This window comes from Lissotriton vulgaris, chromosome 2_1 (genome assembly GCF_964263255.1).
Source record: "Lissotriton vulgaris chromosome 2_1, aLisVul1.2, whole genome shotgun sequence".
In the NCBI taxonomy this organism is placed as follows: domain Eukaryota; kingdom Metazoa; phylum Chordata; class Amphibia; order Caudata; family Salamandridae; genus Lissotriton; species Lissotriton vulgaris.
The window spans coordinates 1,318,790,650-1,318,814,510 of NC_141687.1; the positions used below are offsets into that span (position 1 = coordinate 1,318,790,650).

At 41.0% G+C, this 23,861-nt stretch overlaps 1 protein-coding gene across 1 annotated transcript in view; it reads right to left on the reverse strand.

Annotated features, from left to right (window-relative positions):
* Positions 1-14,889, reverse strand: part of ADCY5 (adenylate cyclase 5) — a 1,577,350-nt gene extending 1,562,461 nt beyond the window's left edge. The window contains exon 1 of the mRNA XM_086957077.1: positions 12,478-14,889. Within this exon, the coding sequence (XP_086813203.1) occupies positions 12,478-13,407 (930 nt within the window). The 5' untranslated portion in view covers positions 13,408-14,889. The remainder of the gene's footprint in view (positions 1-12,477) is intronic.
* Between the last annotated feature and the right edge of the window lie 8,972 nt (positions 14,890-23,861).

Genomic DNA, 23,861 nt, shown 5'->3' on the forward strand with positions numbered 1-23,861 from the left:
AGTGTAAAGTGGAGTGGTGCAGTGTGGAGTATATAACACTGACATTATAAGCAACACATTTCCGATAGAAAATGCCCATTACATTTTTACTGTGCACAAATGATAATGTGTGGAAATGTCATCACCAAGTGTATTGATTTATTTTGATTATATTGAAATATTTGTTTCCATCAAACTTCAGAATTACAAAACACGAGCTTCTTTTCTACTGTTCTCATTGTAATACATTCTCAAATATCAGCACAGTTCATTTTTGTTGTGTGCTAGAAAAGATAACAACCTACAGCCTGTCCTCTCAAATCGGTACTTAGCCGGATGGATTGTCACATAAATTCTTTCACTTTGAATGTAAGCAAATGAAAAGTAAACACCAAGTTCCCTCGGAACACAAAGCTAGACTTTAGACCTCCACTTTTTAATGCACAGCAAATGAGACAAGATAAGAACAGGATTTAAAGGCCTGGTTACAGACAGCGAGTATTCATGGGGAGACTAAGTCAAGCTAGACCGCCTAAAACAAGAATCAAACAACAGAGCCATCAAGGTAAGATGCACTCTATAGAGAGACTCATCAAAAAAAAAGTCAATAAAGTGCGAGCAGTGTAAGGACACAAGTACTTAGGCCATGTTCTAGAGGATGGTCAAATGAAAGTGCTGACCGCAGAACTGACGTGCAGGAAGTAAGCAATTCAGAGTGGCTTTGAAACCCACCAATGGTACATAATGGGAAGGCTCCAAGCTCACTAACAGTAACCTAAATGTCTAGAAGAGACATCGCATGCACTGTCTACGAGAGACCTAAAAAAGACGACTACAATATGTTATGGGAACATTGATTTGTAAGATATTATGTTATTTTGAGTATAAGCAAAAAGCGTTCTGTAATTATTTTTCTACAGCATTTTCTCTCATCAAACAATATTAAGCCTTTCGTTTTGCAACCAATACTGTTCGTACTTTGCTCATGAAAAGCAATGGTAATAATACTTTAATAATGTATAGACAAGAAATGCTCATGAAAAGTAATGCTGCAAATTCTTTCATAATGTATAGACGAGAGATACAAGTATGGGTAAAAACTCCTACCCTTAAATTGTTGCAGCATAAAGTCCCTGTGGACAATTTTGCACTACAGTGATTTAACCAAGCTAACTTATTCACAAAGCTAGAATGCCTTTAGGTGTTGCAGTTGGTTGTCCATTTCTGTTAGGAGTCAGTTTATTTCAGAACATGATGAACCACCAGTTTAATTTTTATTTTTTTTATCAAAAAGTAAAAGGCTGGCCATCATCTTTGACCTATGCCATGTGACTTCATTTTCTGCGATGTCCTCCAGATTAAAGGATATATGAGGTCACTTCCAACTCCCAGAGTGACTGTCTCCCTGGGTGCCCCTCCCCTGTCAGGGCATGCAGAATGCCACCTGATTACAACACAATCAAGATTACTATTAAACATTCTGCCTTACCTGAAACCCCACCTGCCTGATTTCTTTCAAGGCATTACAAGACTGGCACTAGGTAGTGCTGCCAATACAAACAAGAAAGAGCACTGACCACAAAAGCGCAGGATTCACCCAGTAAAGAAAGCCACTTGATAATGTACACTAGCCCCTGGCCAGGAGAAACGGTCTCACATTCATGGATGACAAAGTCAAGCTCTAAGTGACATGAAGCTAATGCAGCAGATGCAGTGGCCTTGGGGCTGAGGGATCAGAAGTGCCTGCCCACCGTGAACTAATTATGGCCTTCTTTTACTACCCAAGGTGTGGGGGGAGGTTTTATTTTGCTTAATGTCATAAGCCAACCTGGCACCCTTCGCAGCACCGTTGCCCTACCTTTACATTGCAACATTATTCCGAGATGTTTACTTGAATTCTCCGACACTAGACATGTATATTAGTACAGCGCTAAACCAGGCAGTGGCATCTAGGCGCTTTCCCTAACACTACTACATGTTACTGCGTGAGTGAGTGCGCCTTGTGGAAAATGGCATACCCAGGTGTTTGCTTGTGCCTCGGTTCTTGGTAAAGCTGAGTGATATGTATATTGCTCTAGGAAGCCAAGACTTGTATACCCTTTACTCTCGCCAGATCATTGAAGTTGTATGGCAGTTGAACTTACCAACACCATGGCAGTCATTTAGGGGTCGCTGTCAGGCCCCTTAAGACCCCTGGCACTGCCTTTGCGACCACTAGCGTCAGCCTTGCAAAATCAGTGGCAACAACTGAAGCAGTTCGTCTTCATGGTCGTCGGTTGGGGCTTCTCTCCTCTAATTTTGTCAATGTTTTAGTATACTAATAGTGAATAGTGAATAATATTACATTCTTTGCATTTTAATTTTTTTTAATCCGTTTAATTTTTTTTATTGGGGTACAAATAGCTGGAATATGACTTTCCCTGGCAGCTGAATAGAGTGAAAAATAGCTTTTAAATGTATGTGTGTTGTGTGCGTGCTTGCAGTTTTCTGGGTGTTTATGTAAGAGAATATGTGTGTATTTGTGCGCATGTGGAAGCAGTTTGTGTGTATGTGTGTGCATTTGTGAGTGTGTGTATGTGTGTGTGTGTGCATGTGTGAGTGTGTGCATGTGTGAGTGAACGAAGTGAAGGTCAAGGGGCATGTGAAGTCACTTCCGCTACCCCAGGCAATTTAGTGAATTGACCTCCATGGCCAACACACCATTTACCACAGACCCCATGAGAGGCTTCTGAGGGGAAGCTGCAACGCCGGCCATGCTTCATAAATAAAACAAAGAGTTGGGGTGAACGGCCGTACCTTATCTCTCTCTGCCTTATCGCCTCCAAACAAGTTTATAAGTTTATTAAAAAGAGCATAAAATCTAAACACATTAAAAAAAGATTTTCTCCGCAACGACGGGACTCAGTGAAGGCACCAAAAAAAAACAAGTTTCCATGGCAACAAGCCACAGCATCAACCGAGGCTTGGCAAGTAGAGTAAGGCACACTGCCTGGGAAAAATGTACTCGCTGTGTTTACGTTAGATCCTGCGCGCGCTCTCCCACGTCTTACAGCCATGGCAGAGAAAGGACAGGCACACCAAAGCGTGCAAGCAGCGTCAGCAAGCACCTCAGCGCAACACCGGGGCAGCCTAGTGGCACGAGCGTTCTATAAAACCTTATCGCCAATTACAAACACAAACGCATTGACTACACCATCTGCTTTTTTTCTTCTGCACACCAAGGCTGAAAGAAGTAATGGCTTTAGCGTTTGGAAAAGACGGGGCCAGGGCTGTTCCGCGCACTTTCATAGACTCTTTTTTTCCATTTGGTATATCGTCCATGCAGTTTTATACCATATAAATTCCATGTTTCGTAGTGCAGGGGCCCAACGCAATGCCACAACTAGCTACTGGTCCAATCTATTTTTCTAGCATATATGTGAAGTTTCAATTTACCTGCGTTAGTTAACATATAATGTGGTTATTATGTCGACACACATTTCATCAACATATTACAATGAGCTGAATCAATCAGTCAATCAAGTAGTATTTACAGAGCTCTGATTGTCATCCGAGAGGGTATCAAGGCACTTGCTGTTGATCTCATTCGAAAAGCCAAATCTTGCGCCCCTTCCTGAAGTCAGTCAGCGGGGGCGAGGTGCGGAGGTGGAGGGTGTTTCAGGGTTTGGCGGTGAGATGGGAGAAGGCGTGTCCTGTAGTGCAGCAGCTGCGTATGCAAGAGATCTGTGCGGGTGCCAAGTGTGCGGAGTGCAGGTTCCTGGTGGGATGGTGGAAGTGCAGCCAGTGGTTCAAGTAGGCGGGTCTTTGGCTGTGAAGGGCTTTGCAGGCGTTGGTCAGGAGCTTGAAGTGACATCTCTTGTGGATCGGGAGCCATCGGAAGTCTCTCTGGTGCTGGGTAATCTGGGTAGTCTTGGGCAGGTTGAGGATCAGTCTGATGGCTGTGTTTTTGATCGTTTGGAGTCCTTTCATGAGTCCGGTGGTGGTGCCTGCATAGAGTGTGTTGCCGTAGTCCAGTCATCTGGTGATGAGGGCATGCGTTGCCCTCCTTCTGGTGCTGGTGGGGATCCACTTGAAGATTTTGCGGGGCATGTGGAAGCAGGCTGTTGAGACAGATGTTACCTGACGTTTCATGGAGAGTTTGCTTCCTAGGATGATGGCAAAGTTGTGGAAGTCATCTTTTGGCACGGGAGTGGGTCCCACAAATTTACATAATTATTGTGATTTCATTTATGTTAATTTATGTTGCTAAGTGATTTCTTTCTGGACAGTGTACTCTTTTTCTAGGATCAATCAATACAGTGAACAAATCAGGGTAGCAGCTACCATAATGGACATACTCCACGCTGAACAGACACCAAATTCTGCATGAATTACCCCCAAATATTTTGTTTATGGAGGTTACAAAGGCTCTTCCAGAAAACAGGAGGAACAAAAAGGTCCCACAACCAATCAACTTGTAAGAACCCAAGTGTAGTTCACATATCCCTCACAATACCAGGTCTAGCTTGAAAAATGTGCCATGTTAACATAAACAATTGTTAAGCAAAACACGAACCATACAAAGTGTGTGTATTATAAAAGTATACAATTTATTACAATTCAAAGATAAAATCAAACAATTTATACAATAAATATGCCCAAAGACACAATAGCTTTTTAAAAACGATAAAAATCACAATTTATTAAAAACAATTCATCACAAATGTCACAGTTGTTGCAACAACTGTGACATTTGTGATGAATTTTTTTTAATAAATTGTGATTTTTATCGTTTTTAAAAAGCTATTGTGTCTTTGGGCATATTTATTGTATAAATTGTTTGATTTTATCTTTGAATTGTAATAAATTGTATACTTTTATAATACACACACTTTGTATGGTTCGTGTTTTGCTTAACAATTGTTTATGTTAACATGGCACATTTTTCAAGCTAGACCTGGTATTGTGAGGGATATGTGAACTACACTTGGGTTCTTACAAGTTGATTGGTTGTGGGACCTTTTTGTTCCTCCTACTTAGACTCCTTGTCCCCTATTTTTATTATAGAGGAGGCCTCCCTTCTTCCTTTTACTCCTCCAGAAAACAGCCTCCATTGTATCATTGGGATTTTTGCACAATGATGGTGTGACATGGGTGGATAGGGGGCCAATTTTGCAAGCATGAGCTTTTTAGCAATGACCTTGGTTAATACCCACCACACTGGGAATTCAGGCACATGAGTGCATTGCCATCAACTAATCTATAGCTCTGTTTCCCGGTGAAGCCTGGATACCAGTCAATTTATATATATTTTTTTGATGACAGCTCGAGTTCATGCAAGAACCATGCTTTATTCTCGATAGACTTCCTAAAACACATGCCCAGAGTTTTTGAAACGGTGGGTGAATCCTTTTCAGGATGGCAAAATGATGTGCTCACTTTGGCCAATCAGGAGAAATCTCATGCAGCAACAAGGCATCCACATATGGGTTACACCCTATAGTCTTACCACCACACTTCGTAGGAAGCAGCGGAGCACGCTTTATGTCATTAAGATCCCACAGGTACAGCCTATTAGACTAAATAGTAAGGAGACAATGACATCTTTATCTAACCACTTGATAGTCCATCTTTATACCAAGTCTTTAATTGGGCAGTTTAACCCATCAACAAGTCTCAGAAAAAGGTCAGTAAATATGGTGACAAATTCCCTAGGAGCACCTATGGGGCGCTCTTTGGGACACAAATTTTCCCTATGATTGGTGGCAAAGGCCTTAGTGCAGACCATATATGTACCGTATAACTGAGCTGCATTGTGTGCAAGACATCTTCTTACTAGGATAGTCAACACCATTATACAGCGCACCACTGGACACACCCTTCTGAAAACCAACAATTTGGTGGCAGTACATTTTTGGTGGCAATTGACATCTGCTATCCAAATGTTAAGCTCCTATAACAAAACCCAGTTAGTATTTTTGCAGAGAGAATAACACGGCTAGGATCCTGCACTTGTATGCTTGCGTTATGCTGCCCTTTTTTTGATAAATAGGGAGCAAAAGGGGTACTTTTCATTGGCTCAGGATATTTTGCCTTCTCAACAATTGTTTGGTGAACAGGTTCAACATTTGGCCCCACCCTCCTGGGCAGGCCTTCCAAGAACTATTAAGCCATCGTTCAGAGCCAACAGCATTTAAGTTTTGCAGGAAAAATGTATTACTTACAAAGTAAAGCAGACTTTAGGAGCAAATAACAGAAACTGAAACTACATTGTAAGAAAGGTTTTAAAGAAAGGACCAGTGTAACAATGTGACTTTTTTGATAGTGGAAACATGGGATTTGCAGTATATTAGGGCCTCCAGGCCCATCGAGTCTATCGCCCGTCTACTCTTCACACACACATACTTTGCTCATGGTCCCCATCTTTTCCCTTGGTGTACCTGTGATAAACTGCAGGTTTCTACAGCTTAGAGAGCTGTTCCCTTTGAGGATTTCCTTAAAAACAGAAGACCCTTCTTCACATGAAAAATAATCACTGGTGGTAAAATGCATATCGACCAAGATTACATTTTTGCTGACATTAATGCTTGACGGTGTTAGGTATGTAGATTACCACAAGTAATATGGCATTGTTGTGTAGGTAAACAGTTAAATTTGCCATTACTGGAGACACAAGAAGCCACAAAAATTCACGAGGGAGTGCTAGATTGCAACAAATGACCTGCATCATGGCCTTCCTGCAATGGAAGTGGGAGCACCCAAATGGCAAATTGTCATATGTCTGCAGCTCCCTAATCCTTGCAAAGGTCCTGGCAAAATGCTTTCACACCCTCAGATGGGCAGGTGAACGTAAACTATTTTTCAATAGTATAATTTCGACTAGTGAGGTTATGTAATGAGTTACTACACTTGGTGCTGGGATTGAACCCCAGCGTTCAGGGCATAAGGTTTAATACTGTGCGTTTAATTCAGACTTTCATGTTTTTAAAAGCAACAAACGAGCACACTCGACTTCTGAAATAGTCCAATCCTCTACTGGAGCATCATGAGTGTGTAGGCAAGTACTAGACAAAAATGTTTATCTTAATATAACCATGGTAATGTACCAGACTTGTTTGAGGCACTAATAACAGAAATCTTGAAATCAAAAACGTAGGCCACTGTTTATAATGGAGTTCTATATCTTGAGCAAAACCCTAATTTGGTAATTAGATTAGCGCCATCAGCCTGCACCATATTACTGCACATTTATTAAAAAAAAATCGTATTACTTTAAATGAGGCTCCTTCTTGCTACCATAAAAAAAATAAGAAAATAAATCATCTTCCAACAAAAATTTGCAATGTGTATGGTAATTAATAGATTTGTGCAAAGTTCATGTAGTTCCACTTTGTGAAATTATGTAAAATTTCAGAAAAATTTAGCAAAATTATGCAAACTTCAAATCTGGCATTTCACACAAAATAAGCACAAAAAACACGAATGCCGCAAATGACAGTGGCTCACGTTCTATCTGTTCGCGTTGGTTCTGTGCTCCCATGATAGGATTTTAACCAGACTTCAGAATTAACATTACACAATGTGGCGTAATTTCAGGAATTTTGCGTTACACAAGAGAAATGGAACATTATGTTTCTTCTGTCAAACTAAGTCAAATTAAAGTAATGTGAAGGGCTGACTAGAAACCGTTAAACATTCAACCACATTTAAAAGAGAAAGTGGTTAACCTTGTCAAAATAAACATTTTCAAATCAATAGAAATTGCTAAAAAAAAAAACATTAAAACTAAAATTAACATTTTCAACATCGAGAGTTTGACAGTGCAGAACGAAAAGTAAGCTTGTCAGTCGACATTTGACCAGTTGGAATAAAAATATATGTTACAAAATATAGATTGTCATAAAACGGCTCTGATATATGTGTCATTAAAAACAGCACCTTACCTTTATGGTTTGCAAATCAACTTATCTTTTAGGTCTTTATTGGGGACCACTATTCTTTTTAATAAATCCCTAGTTTTCATGCACCTGCAAATTCAGATAAATAAGTGCAACCCTCATTAAAGCTAGGGTGCCAGTGTTTTACAGATCACACTTCTAGCATCAGTTTTTGTTACCCGGGCTCTTAACTATGTGGCTAACTATGCTGTTTGAAAAGGAGGTGGGTAAAAATAATCGTCTATATACCCCCAAAAACTCATTTTCTTATTGAAAGCCTTGGATATCTGGGAAATAAAAAGCAACAGGACACCTATGATCCTGGCCATAGCTCATTTCTAGAGAGAATGTATTTATCTCACTGATCTAAACAAGAGCTCTCGAGCCATTCTTCACATGTGAGCTACAGGTGGTTCTATTGATGTAGGTTAAAGGTATGATTTATCGACAAACACTTTGGGACATAGTCACAAAGGTACAGGTTGTTGGGTTATCTAGGCGGGCATTATTTGTATGATTGTGCATAGATGCATAGCCAATTCGGTTTAAACCCATTAAAACCTACATTGCCTAATGTACCTGCCCAGCTGTATGGTATCCATGAACACTGTTGGCTCGTTCTTTTTTTTTATAACCTCTGTTTGCCCAATGTATATATTATGCAAGTATAGGTTGAGAAAAATTAAAAGCACTTGCATTAAATTCTAGTCAACTTTTACTTTTAACACATGGCCCCTTTCTAGATGCAACAGTGTGCGGTGGTGCATTTCACTTAGCTTTTTGCACCACTTGTAACCGATTAACTTGGGATTAATTTCAAGCACGTGATCAGGTAAGTGTGAGAAATACATATCTACATGTTAACTCCTCCAAATATGCAGCTTTGTTGGAAAGTGGGACCAGCCTGATCTCGATTGGATTTCTTCAGGCTCTCTTCTGGAAACGCCCACTTTTCTGATCCAAGTAAACAAAAAATCTATTTCTGTTGTACCCTAACATTGTGTGCATTTCTCACACTCATCTTACATGGTCCTTGATGTGACACACATCTTATATTTTAGAGATCACGGACAATGCATGTATAGTTGCCATGAAACTATCTCATGAAAATGCAAATGTTTCAATACTAGACTTTAGCAGTTGTCCAATCAATGACGACTTCTATTGATCTAAGCCAAAGTTACACTTCAGATCCCAATGATGTGGTTAATGAAAACTTGGAAGAGATAATGTGATGTCCTCATATAATAACCCCCAAATTAACATATGGGTGCATGCCATTTTTGGCTGCTGCACGTCTACTTTACAACTGGAAATAGCTTTCTGAATTAGCCCCTCATGTCTGACCCCTCAGTGTCTCATTTACATTAAGTGACACCCCAGTTTTATAATGCTCACATAAATCAAGCCATATCAGGAAATGTAGGCGTTTTGCGATGTGTGTCCAAGGTTCTGGATTTGACCAGACTACGCAAAGCTTGGTAACAAAATGGTTGACCGACTCCCTGTGACCACTTCCTGCTCCAGGATGCTGTGTGGGCGGGATATGATGGGGCTAGAAATCCATGACATAAAGCAGCCCCCTCTTGCAACCACCACCAGCAGGAACCATGAAGGGCTGCAGTAGTGGTGGCCGGATTCAGGATACTGGTAGGCAATTGAAGGTGTTGGCAGGTGTGGCTGTGGAGCAGTCTGGGGGCAGGAATGAGGCAGGGGGTACTGGCAAAAATGGCTTGACCCTCAGTGCCGGGCCAGCTGGGACCTTAGTATGCTTGTAATTCACATCAACAGGTCGAGTTCCCGCACTTTACCATTCTACAGTGCTGCTAACCATACCCATCAGTCATGAAATGAGCAGGCAGCACTGCAGATAAAGAGACATTCCATTCTAGATCTAAATGCTCAAGTAGCTCACTTTGCAAGAAGATGTTATTCCATTTTAAAGAACTGTGAACACATGGCAAACGCCGATTTTAACAGAAGACGGTGGCATGAAGATGTGAGGTATACGAAGGCTTGCCAGAGAAGCAGAAACGTAAAGGTCAGCTCCAATTTGCTGCAGCTTTTCTTTAATTGCATTGACCTTTCCAACTGAAGCTCGTGACCCCATCAGGCGACTAATCAACCCTTGATGTCTGTATTACCACCTCATGTGATCAAACACCAGGCAGCCATGCTAATTAATTTAACCCACAATGCACTTTTTATTCCCAATAATGGTTTCAGGTAGAATGTCGTGTATGCTTTTCAGAAGGGATTTCTAATTTCAGTGAGATGTATGGACACAAAACAGGAAGATCCCTTGGTGGCCAGCAAAACTGTGTGGAATACATCTGCATGGTTTAAATGGATGGCCAATACGATTTACATTAAACTTTCCTCTCAAAGAAGCACTTATCAAAACAAGGGATTTGCGGGGCATGAAAAGAACACCGGCAGAGCTTGTGAGAATCTTCAGGGTTTGACAAAACTGCACCGTCTGTCCTCGCAAGTTTCCAAGCCCATATGTGAGCAGCTCATTTAGTCCAGTCCAAGATTTCTGCGTTGCATTCTGGGACTTGTCCGGTGTTTCTCAAACAAACAAACCAGAACTACAAGTAACCGAATCAAAAGAAGAAAAAAAAAGCTATAGAGAATGAGCTATTTATAGACTTAGAAAACCTGAGCGCACAGGACTAAATAAAAACCAGCTCATACCTGACAAGTGGCCCTGGCTTCGATTATGAACTGTGAGATAATGGATACTTTATTAATAGCATCACTGGCAACCATGTCTGACCGGTTTAGGTGAACTGGGTTTTTTTTCGGACACAAATGGGGGAAAGAATGTTTCCGCTAGTAAATACCGCAGGTTTCCTTCAGCAGGAAAAGACTGCTGGATACATCTGAAAATATGAGAGATTTAACAGTACTACCTAAGGCCACACTTTGCTAGCATTTGAACTTTTTGTGTTTTCTAGAGATGTGTGGAATGATGCAGAGGATACAGAAATGTCTGGTAACCCAAATGTTGGTATTTTTACCATTTTGAAGCACTGGTGACTGGCACAAAGTCCGGGTTTCACAGCCAACAGCGATTGGTAATCTGAGTAGTATGGTTATCTACCCATCACCATCACCGAGATCCTACTGTTGAAACAGATGGCCAAATAAGATGGGACGTGAAAGATCTGGAGGCAATCTTGATGGGACCCTGCCTATTTTCCGGCCCTTTTCCCCCAAACAGGAGACATTACTTAAAGAACTGATCTCATAACTACTGTTCCTGCAGATAATGTGCAAAATGTTCCTATGATGCCAGGAACATGTTCCGTTTAATTGTAGACTAATGGTGCACTAAATTCACACAGGCAAATAGTACAATATTTTAACACATTGGCTTAAAAGTTTTACTCTAAGACTGCAAGTCAAACATATTCCTTAGATGTTAAAACCACCTTATACTCAGATGCCCTCCTCCTTGGATTTATGAAAGCATGGCTAATTTGCATAACCACATGCAGCAGTGACACATATAGGCTTTTAGAAAAATCTAAAACCACACAATACTTTGAACTTTTCATGGAGCGTCAGTAACATCATATACAATACTACAATATTAGAACACATTCTGACCAATAGTTGAATTAAAAATCGTTTTTTTCTTTTTCAGAACAGAGCAGCTTCCCCCTGGTGAAATGCACATCGTCAATGCACAGATTGTTGCTCTATGCCAAATTCTTCCTCCATACACACACACATTTTATGATAGATGAGCTGAACTGGGCAGACATTGGTACCTATTTGCACCGCACTGTCGCTCCCTGGATGGTTCTTAGTCCCCAGCATTATCTTATCACACAATAATTATTCGCCAATGGTTGTTTCAGACCACTTTGAATTCATACTGGCTTTGCACCCACACATTCTCCAATTAGTAACTAGTGCCTTCTTTACTTCATATATGTCTGCCTCCACTCGAAGAATTATCACAAAAGTCTTCTGCTGAAAGATGCATGCGTTCTCTCCCTCAAACATTGTTCGCGCATTAATTATAGTTTGACAGAAATTACCCCTCTGTGCTATGTATTTACTTTTCGTAAGATGTCTAACATAGATCCTCTACAATCTTGGTTGATTTCCACTGTTTGATCTCCAAGTGGCCTCTATGATATAACCTTATTGACCCAGGAAGCCCCCAGCCAGTAAGTACACAGTGATAACATAACTTCAGTTTCGTTATTAGTTATACCAACCCCATGATCCCATCTGTCCCTTGGTTTTCCCCAAGGCCGTGCCACATGCTGTGAAACGTCCCGGTCATCCAATTATATAGCCCAAAACATCACTTTTGTGCAATTCCCAGTGGGTAAATAGTTATGTCACCTGGCTAAACGCAAACCACCTTGATGCCCTTTCTGGGAAAAGTAACATTAAAAATAAAAGTGCCGTTTATATTACTAAAACACAACCATTCTAGAGTTTCTACAGGTCAGTGACCACTGCCAGTTCCTACACAAATGTCTGATACACCAGCAAGCAGCAGCATCAACACAATTAAAACAAATATTAATCCCACCCAACAAACAATGAGTTAACTCACTTGCTTAAAGAGGAAATTGTCATTTTCATTGCTCTTCAGGGAAATGGCAAGATGGATGGTGGACAAAATAATCCCGCTGATGACAGCTGCCCGCATCCTCACAGGAAGAAGTGTGTAAATAATATAGATGAAGAAGACGGTCCACCACATCCCTTCTGAAGCGCTCCGGGGCCTCAGCAGCAGAACTCCCACAATTTGGACCATAAAAATGACCAGGATGATGGCATAGCACACAATCCACATGTGGTCCTGGTGGAAACCATTTTTGTTGCAAACAAAAATGAGCACAGTGATTACCAACATGGCCACTGAGAGGACCACGAGGTACGGTACTTGGTAGTCTCCGTAGATGGAGTGGAAAATGAGCATCACCAGGAACACAACAACTAGGACGGCCATCAGCATGGTCATGCTGCTCTGGTTGAGCCTAAAGAAGTAGCGTTGGTAGAGCCTCTCAAGCTTGTCCGACTGGAACTTCTTGGACATGAAGATCTGGAGAAGGTTGGCACAACAGTCCCCTAAGGAGTAATGGCCTTCTGAGTCATTCTCTTCATCTCCTTTTGTCTTAATTTTCTTCTCATCCATACCTAGCTCCACCGATTTTGGCCTCACCTCTCCATCCTGACCTCTAGGTTTCTTGGTGCTGGCTCGATTATTGTTCCTGATCTCGTCGCCTTGATCCTGCCAAGCAGATTTGGATCTGAAGCTCATTCTGTTCTCCATCATGTTCCTTTCTGGCTGGGGTTCATAGTCCTCCTCACTCCTCCATCTGCTCATCATTCTGGAACTTTTCCTCCTAGAGGATCTAGTGGAATAATTGTAACCATTAGCCCTTGACTCCGCTTCTCCCCAGGCAGATCTGTGCTCTGTACCAGACCGGGCCCCAGAAGCTCCAAATCCTGGAGGACTGACGCTGTTGGATCGCGACATGATTCAGTCCCCCCCCAAAAAATCACCTTTAAGCAAAAAAATCTTAAAAATAAAAGTACACAAAATAAAATCCACGCTTTGGGCGCAACAGCTTACATCTTGTAAAATCCAGAAAAATAACAACAGAAAGATAACCACTACAGAACTGTGTTTATGCAAACAAGTTAATTTAAAAGCTCATTGGCTGTTATTTCATTTTAATTGGGAAGTTCTCAAAGAAAGCGCAGTCTTAGTCTCCCATTAAGAACATGCTACAAGACGTTTGCAACTTTCCCAAGTTGATGCTCATGAAGAGGTCTTTGTGGAATAGGATAATCTTCGCTGAGATAAACTGCAATCCTATTTGGTTAAAATACACAGGCCCATTGATCTGAAAACAAATAGCCTACATGCCAGACGTCTCCTCCCAAGTCTAAACTCCTAGAGTATAATTTCTCAGAATTCCACAGATAATCAGCATTTAAAGATCACAGATCTTCTTACGATCAACGTGCATAAACTAAAGAAATACAGTGAAGGATTTGGCTCCCACTATGGTCGGGTTTCACTCAATTTTAGGAATTAAAGCCAGTCGATCAGAAATACGATTTTCAGACAGCCTTGGGAATTTGGCATGCATCTCGTTGCCAAATGATGTAGACATTCATCAAATAAGCCCCTGCTAATTAAATCCACAAACTGGGTTTTTTACAAGCTGGTTTTTGTCACCGTTGTTTAAAGTCGGGGGACAGCAGCTGACTGGGACTCCTCCAATGCATTTTTATCTCCAAGTGACACGGACGTTGGTGCAGTACGGATCCTGGGGACAGGCGGCCACCCTCTCGCCCTGCTTCCTTTCTGAATCCAGCGCTGCAGTCACGCTTTTCAGCTGCTGCATACCAGACGCCCCTCGAAAAACGGCTATATTCCCATCAGAAGAAAAAAAATGACAATCTGCGGCGGGCAGCAACGGTTCCTCGGAACACCAGCTCGGCAGCTGAGACGGGCACCACTTCCCAGCCAGTGCCCTGCAGGAGGCGGAACGCCATCTCCAACGCAGACAGAAAGAACACACACGTGAATCTGCTGCCGCTGATGGCTGTTGATGCTGGGGCTCCGGAGGCACCAGCCCCTCTCACGTCAAACCCTGAAACAACGTGTAGTGGGACCGCAAAGCCAGAGATGTGCAAGGCAGGCACATTTTACAGCAGTGATGGAACAACCTCCCCATCGCCCTTCACAGACCACGCAGCCTCCCTGCATATTAAGACACCCCCCGAAAACGGAAGGTTCTCACACATTTGTAAAAAACAAGATAAAAATAGTCCACCGGGCACATCCTTCGGCAAATGTCAAAATATCAATACACGTCGATAATTAAAAAAATCCAGAGAACACTAACTCAACCTTTATTCCTTTCCCAGGCAACTAGCACCACTGCCCGGCCTCCTCCCTCTCCCTCTCCCGAACACACTTGTAGAGATATTTCAATCCGCACCTTTCAAACTAATCTTTGTACTCCCGTGCAGCCTAGCTGCAGAGGCTGCGACCGCCCACTGCAGGGCGGGTTGGTGCGTGTCAGCTGTCTGTTTGTAGTACAAGCCCGCCATTGGGTGGCTGCTATTTGATCTCTGCGGCGTTTTGCTACAGTGGGAGGCTTCCCACGGCAAAATGGGAGGGAAATGAATGCTGCAGCTGGGGTTATCAAAAATTAGGTATTTTTAACTCCTTTTGGGCATGACCTGCGGATTATTTTGAGATGATCATCACGACTAATGAAGAGTGCAATTACTTTTTAAAAAAAGGCTCACAGGGAATTAACTTCTAGCCTGTTTTTCTATATGGATGCAATGTCGTCCTTCTAATACCCAACAGTCTGCATATTAGAGCAAATCAATTAAAATTGAATATGTGAGGGTTGCTTTCACTCAGTCACAAAAATAGCTACATTTTCTTGAAAATTCAGCGGGTGTTCCTTTTATTATATTTGCACAACATTATATAAATTATTTTTTAAGAACGTGTTTGCGTGAGTACACAAACATAGACCCCGCACAATAGGGTCCTCATATTGTTGGACTCACTGACTCCTGGGGACTAGCAAACATTTTCCAAGGGACCTAAAAGTATGGTCTGTGATGGTTGTGTCTGAGAGTATCACTGATGAAAGCAGGATGGAGGGCCAGTGGATGTTGTGGTGTCTTAGTAACCATGGTCATTGTTTCTTGGTGACAGGAGACCATGGGTTCTGGAATAGAATGGGAGTAGGGAGAGCGTTGGGACAGTTTAAGGAGTACTGGGAAATGATGGACGCTATCTCATTTACTCAAATAAAGAGTATTCTTCGTTACCTGCGTGTCGGTCCATGGTTCTACAGATGTAAGGTGAATTTAGGGGAAGAGAAGCAAGTACATGGTGTGGGCAGTGAGTCGTGGAATTAGTTTGAGGGGTTTCATCGCATACTGTCATCTAAATTAAGCTGCTAGTCTCTAGAAGAGCAATAGATCTGTCAAAATGGTGCTATGCTGTACCTGAGTGGCTATCCCTCTAGCACACCCTGGGGTAAGCCTTCCCTGCTTGCTACATCTCCCTTCAGTGAGTCAAGTGTACAAAGGAAGTAACTTGATTATTGAACTGGAATGAAATTGAATCTTAGGCCTCAAAGTCTCTGTTCTCTTAAGTGTCTCTGTTAGACATGGCATCCTTGGCGTGGCTTCCCCATGACATTTTGCCTCTACCACCAGTATTTTTGATGATGTGCTGGATTTCGTTTTTGCTGGCTTAGATGCTTTGGACTCTTTGACACTGCTGATCAGTGTTAAAGTGCAAGTGTTCCCTGGGTAAATTGTTATGATGCTTGGTTCTCCATGATTGGCATATTTGATTAACTGGTAAGCCCCTAGTAAAGTGCACTGAGTGTGTCCAGGGCCTGTATATCAAATGCTACTAGTTGGCCTGCAGCACTGATTGTGCCACACGCACAAGTAGCCTTCTAATTGCAACTCAGATCTGCCACTGCATTGTCTGCACGCACTTTTTTCTGCCATGTAAACCGGGCAAGTGCACCCCCTTGCCAGGCCCTAACCTTCCTTTTTCTTACATATAAGGCACTCCTCAGGCAGTTCCAAGGGACCCCTGTGGGCAGGGTACAGTGTATGTGAAAGGTAGACGTGTATTGGTGTGTGTGACATGTCCTGATAGTGAAATACTGTGTATTTCGTTTTTCACTATTTTAAGGCCATCTATCCCATAGGCTAACATGGGAGTTCCTTTGTAACATTTTACAAGTATAAGTTCCCATTGGGACAAGATAGAGAAATGGAGTTTAGGCTATCTGAACTCAGAGTTTAATAACACATCTTTTTACGGAGGTGGTTTTTAAATTGTGTGTTTGAGAACGGCACTTTTAGAAAGTAGGCATTTTCTTATTTAACTATTCTGTGTGCCTCTACCGGTTTGTGTGTTGACTGTCTGGTTCTGGAGTGACAGTGCATGTGCATTCACTGTAGACAGCCACCGGGGGGTCGAGGTGTGTCCTGCCTATCCTGTGTGACTCAGAGCTGAGCTGAATAGTGTTATATCCTTGTAATGATGTAATGTTCTATGGTCTCTGTGCTCACTGGATTCCAGAGTGTGGAATCCAGGGGGCAGTACACAGATGAACAGTTACTGGGTGAGTTGGTCCTTGGATCTCCCTGGGGTTGTTACTGTGAATAAACTACTTTTCAATCTTCAAATCCACTGTACTTGAAGTCATTTCAGTGGCCACGAGGATGGGATCGTTTTGAAGAACTTCAATGATCAAAATCTGGATTAATGAAGATTTCATGAAGAAAATCAATTGATGAACTGAAGATTTTCTTGCAACTGATGAATACAACAACCCCAGATTAAAACTGAATATTTCGATGGATTTCCAAGGTATCTGATGTATGTATTCAATTTTTTTTACTTACATCTTCTTAATATTTCACCTTAAAAATCGCTAATTTGCGTTTAAAATCTGGAACTTAATTGATAAACTCTTCGTAGTCAGAACTTGTAAATCGTCACTTTTATAATATTATTTTGCGCAATTTGAATATTTTACTAAAGCGTAGCGCAATTTGGACATTCTACTAAAGCGCAATTACCACGTTAAAGATCTTCATAAACTGCCAACGTTTCTTACTTGAAAAACGCTGTATTGATTCAACTTCAATTCCTTCGCGTGCACTCGACTTCTCCATTGTTTTGGTGTTTCTTCAAGCGTCTCTACGTGGCAACGCAACGCATCAGCGTCAGCATACGTCAACGCACCGACGTCATCGCGTATTATCACGCTACGACGTATACGTGGCGGCCATCTTCAGTTTCCATGGCAACCTGATGCCATTGATCTCCACGGCTTCACGACTCGGCTGCAATTTCTTTGTCTACACGCCGCATTTACACGCCGCGTACAATTTCTTTGTCTACACGCCGCGTTTACAACATTACTAAAACTACAAAAACTTCTTTGTTTTAGTAATGCATTTGTGAATTTCAACGCTCGCTATAAAACGGGAACAATCTTAACAGTAATCTTCTACAGCTACATTTAACCTGACAACGGTGACTACATTATTTATTTTAATTCAGCTGACAACGGTGACTACATTATTTATTTTAATTCATTATTTTATACTCCAAAGTGACAACGGTGACTACTTTAATTATTTTAGTTATTTTTTTTTCTTTATTTCTTCTTGCTATTATTGTGTGTTTGATATTACCTTAGTAATTATTATGGATGTCTCATCTTCTGTGATTGCTCCTCCAAAATTTTTGCAATCTCCTGGTTCTCCATCTATGAATTGGGAAGATTGGTCTGAATCTTTCGAGACTTATTTAGAGGCAATTGGCGGTGATGTATTTTTGCCATCCAGGAAACTAGCTTTATTAAAACATAATTTGGGAGTTGAGGGCAGGAAAGTCTTAAAAACTTTACCTACTATCATTCGTGTTGTTTCAACTGTTGTTGACAATGATGAAAGCAGTGAAACCAGTGAAACAAGCGCAAATGATACGTCCATAGATGTATATTCTGATGCATTAAAAGCATTAGAAGAAAATTACGGAAAGAAAACCAGTATTGTAGTTGAAAGGCACAAATTTTTCTCTAGAGCACAGTTACCCGGTGAAAATGTGCAACAATATGTGGCATGCTTAAGAACTTTAGCCATTACATGTAAATTTAAAGACCTACATGAAGAGATAATTAGAGATCAATTTATAAATAGGATTAAAAACATTAAAATTCAAGAACGTTTACTTGAACTCAAGAATCCATCTTTACAGAAAACACTTGACACTGCTAGAAAAATGGAGAATACTTCTCATTACGTTAAAGAGTTAGGTTCTAAAGATGATTCCAGTAATGTTAATGCCCTAACTTCAAGCTACAAAAAGTCAGACTCTAAAAGTGACAGTAAGGAAATTAAACCTAATTTCAAAAATAAGTCTGTTTTCACCAAAAGGGTGTGCTTTAGGTGTGGTAGTCAAAAACACACTGCTGACTTCAATAAATGTCCTGCTAGTAAGGTTACGTGCATTAAATGCAAAAAAATTGGTCATTTTGCTAAGTAGTGTAGAACTGGTGATAATAGTAATTGGAAACGTTCGGTTAATCTTGTAGAATCAAATGTTGAGAGTGATGATGAAGAAATTGACAGCAATGACAATGATATTGAAGTAATGATGCTGCAGGATGATTTTGTTAATGATATATCTGATGATTATTGCCCACCTAAATGTGAAGTGTTAATAAATGAAGTGTACATGATGTTATGGGCAGATTCATGTTCACCGTATACCATTATTGATAAAAATATGTGGGAAAATGGGAACAAATACTCTTTAATAACTTCTGATGCACAACCTAAAGGTTATTGTGGCATTAGGTTACCTGTTATGGGTTATTTTAATGCCAAGGTAACTTTCAAAGGGAGGTCTTGTTCAACAAAAGTATATGTTGTTGAACGAGGACGTGCTTTATTAAGTTGGAAAGATCTTAAAAAGATGGGGTTAGTACTAAACCCAAATCATCCTGATCAAGTAGTTTTAGCTAATGATTATCTTGACCAAGTTTTATTAACCAATGAGGATTCATCTTCAAGATGGGAAGCTATCTTTCCCAAATTATTTAGCAAAGATTTAGGATGTTTAATCAAATTTGAACATAAAATCATATTAAAAGCTGACAACACTCCATCTGTTCATAAAGCAAGGAACGTACCTTTTGCCCTACGGAATCCTCTGAAGGAAGAATTAAATAGATGGTGTGATGCCAAGGTAATAGAACCGATTGAAGCTTCAGATTGGCTTAGTCCCATCGTTTTGGCTCGCAAACCCAATGGAAAAATTAGGATGTGTGTGGACCTGAGAGATCTAAATAAAAATATTTGGGTGGATAGATATCCTCTACCACATATCAACGAAATGATTTCTAGTATTAAGGATGCCATGTATTTTTCTTCAATTGATTTGTCAAATGCATACCACCAAATCAAATTACACGCTGATTCTAGGCATCTAACATCTTTCATTACGCCTGAGGGTGCTTTTCAATATCTCAGAATGCCATTCGGATTGGCATCTGCATCCTCAGTTCTTCAGAGAGTCATGTGTAGTATTTTGAAGGATGAATTGTATGTAAGGATATTTCAAGACGATGTTCTTATTTGGGGGAAGGATCTAATTTCTCATGACCATGCAGTTCACAATGTGTTGCAAAAGTTACAAGATGCTGGTTTGACTGTGTGTGGTGAAAAATGCAAGTTTGGAGTTAAAGAAATTGATTATCTTGGTCATTCCATCTCCAATGAGGGTGTTAAACCTAAAATGAAATTATTGGATGCCATTGAGAAAGCACCTCACCCCATTAATAAGGATCAATTACGATCATTCTTGGGACTTGCAGAGTACTACTCTAAATTTGTCCCAAACTTTGCTGATAAAGTGTATAATTTAAGATTACTAATGAAGAAAGGTACTTCTTTCGTATGGTCAACTTTGTGTCAACAAGCCTTTGAGAACATCAAAAATGATATCACAAAAGCTGTAGCTCTTAAACCGTATGATATTGATCACCCTTCCATAATTGTTGTGGACTCCAGCGCTTATGGTTTAGGTGCTGTTCTTATGCAAAAGCACGATGGAATTGAACGAATTATAGCCTTTGCGTCTCGCACACTTAAGGGTGCTGAACCTTCATATTCTGTAATTGAAAAGGAGGCGTTAGCATGTTGGTGGGGTGTAGACCATTTCAAGACTTTTATTTGGGGAACTTCATTTGAATTAAGAACTGATCATCGACCTCTTATTGATATTTTTACCACTAAAGGTGCTTCAAGAGCTACACCTAGAATAGCAAAGTGGTTATATAGATTACAGGGGTATAATTTTCAAATAAACTACGTTCCTGGTCATAAGAATATAAGTGCAGACTGTTTATCCTGTCTCCCTTTGCCTTGTGTCAAAAATGATGAGTGGTTAATTGCCAGCATTGAAGAGTCTTGCAATAATGCATTCAGTGAGCAGGAATGGGTTCAAGCTGTGACTGATGACACTTTGCTGCAACAAATAATTAATAACCTACACGTTGGTGTAGATCTGTCTTCTCTAGACAAGTCCATTTTGGCGGATTATAAGATGGTTTGGCCGGAATTATCGTTTTATGATGGAATTCTTAGGAGAGGTGACAGATTAGTTGTACCTGCAGTTTTGCGTGACAAATTATTGAATTTGTTACATGAAGGACACAGTGGAATGACTAGCATGAAAAGAAGGGCTAGAAATGATTTTTGGTGGGTTGGAATGGACAAAGACATAGACAGATGTGTTAGGAATTGTCTGGCATGTATGTCTAGTGACAAGTCTCATAAATCCCAAGAAACTACCATCTCTGCTACTCCTTTTCCTGACAAGCCTTGGGACAAAGTGGCTATCGATATCTGTGGTCCATTTCACGTTAAGGGTATTGAAAACAAGTTTGCAATTGTCTTGATGGACTTTCATTCTAAATGGCCGGAAGTGGCTTTTGTTAGGGATATTAAGGCCTCCAATATTATTGAATTTTGTGAAGGAATTTTTCGTAGAGAGGGCTATCCAAGTATTATCTTATCTGATAATGGTCCTCAATTTATAGCAGAGGAATTTTCAGTTTATCTTAACAAAGTTGGTATAAAACACATTACAACTTCTGTATATAATCCAAGAGAAAATGGTTTGATAGAAAGATTCAACCGAGTGTTGAAAGAATGCATTCAACTTGCCAGCAATAATAACGATGATTGCAAAGATGCTGTTAAAGAAATGTTATGGTGTTACAGGAATACTCCCCATACAGCTACTGGAGTATCTCCATTTTCTTTATTAAAAGGGCGTGCGGCTGGATCTAAAGTCAAACCCGCATGGATGTCTAGAAACTGTCCAAAAGTAATTGATAGTAAGAATTTAACAAGTAAAGTTCGACAATATCAAAACAAATATGTTTATAGTCATAATTCAAAAATCAACTGCAGTGGTAGAGCATTTAAGGTTGGTGATTGGGTACGTTCACAATTAATGGGAAATCGGAAACCTGGTTCCTCTAAATGGTCTAAACCCAAACAAATTGTTTCAGTTACTGGTAACATAGTGAAACTAGATGACGGTAAGCAATGGAATATAAGAAGCATTACAAGATGTAATGATCTTGAATGTAAACACATTTCTGATCAGGCTGTAAGTTCTCAATAAACATCTGTTGAGAAGAGAGATGATGTTCCCACCTCAGTGTCTTTATCTACTAGGCCTAAATGTAAACCTGTGTGGATGAAGGATTACATCTGTTCATGATTTTGCAGCACTCTAATACATGATATAGGTTTGTAGTATATTTTCTTGTTTTCTTTTAGGTTTTGTTTTATTTGTTTTTATAGAAATGGAGATATGTTATATCCTTGTAATGATGTAATGTTCTATGGTCTCTGTGCTCACTGGATTCCAGAGTGTGGAATCCAGGGGGCAGTACACAGATGAACAGTTACTGGGTGAGTTGGTCCTTGGATCTCCCTGGGGTTGTTACTGTGAATAAACTACTTTTCAATCTTCAAATCCACTGTACTTGAAGTCATTTCAAATAGGATTTGGCTGTATTCAGAGTGGTGGGAGAAGTTTCACTCATACCTGAATAGGCAGTGTCTCCTCTGCAAAATGCTGTCTCCACTTCCTTTAGTGATGCTGCACTAGAGAGAACAGAACTGGTTTGGACTGGGCTCAGAGACACTTACCACAAAGGGAGCAAAGATAAAATTGGGGTGGACTTTAAACCCCAGAGAATTAGATCACTTCTGGACTCAAGAGGAACCTTTGCCAAGGAAAACAGCTGGAGATCTGTGAGAAGGAGCACTGCCCCTTTGCTGTGTGCTTTCCTGGGATGGCCTGCAGTGGCTCCGTATGCCGAGGAAGAGGACAAAGACTCGAACTTTGCTGAGAAGCTGCTTGAAAAAGAATCTCCAAGGGCTCGTGTGTGCTGGCCTCTTGTTCTGAAGTCTCAGGGACACAAAGACTTCACCACCAGCTCCCCTTGATTACCCTGCTGGTAGTTCTGACCTGCCAGGAAGTGCCTATTCCAGTTTTGGGCCTCTGGAGGTTGTTCCTGCTGTTAGGAGCTGGAAGAAACCTAAAAGAAGCAAGAAAAACAATCTCCGACGCCGTCAGTGGTGACGTTGTGACACCACAAACTGCACTGAGGCCTAGGGCACAGTTTGTGAAGTGCATGATGCAATGGCCCACCTGCATCGCAGATCCAATGCCCTTTGACGCCCTTCAACGCCTGCAGTTAGTGACCTCCCCGTCGTCAATGCCAGCACATGAATCCTGCTATTTTGGAGCTGATAATCACTGAGGGTGACTCCACAAGTCTTCAACTTCACATTGTCTCAGCAGAACCGATGCCTCACCACCCATGCAGCCGACTTACCCTGTCATGGACTCGAAACGTCTCCTCCTCCCGGACACGATACCTTGCCTACCCCGTGGCAGCCAGGGAGCCGGCCATGACATCAGCATCAACACCTCATCTACACGACGCCGTGCACTGTCCAAAGCTTTTGTTCCAAGGTACTGTTGCTTGGGGATCCCTGTGATTCCGTGCCCGATGCCGTGTACCTCACAGTCGGCACTGTACTTTGGATTTTTTTCTGTCACAACCTCGTGATAGCCCCAGGTGGAGCTATTTGTTTGCTATAAGTTCTATTTTTTAAATAACTGTTCTAAAGTCGTATTTTACTACCTGCATGTTGGAATTTTGTGATTTTGTCTTGTTTGGTTTAGATAAAGATACTTTATTTTTCTAAACTGGTGTGGTGTCCATTTGTGGTGTTTTCACTGTATTTCTGTGTTTTTTTACTACAAATACGTTACAGATTGACTTTGGGATAAGCCTGTCTGCTCCGGTCAAGATACCAAGA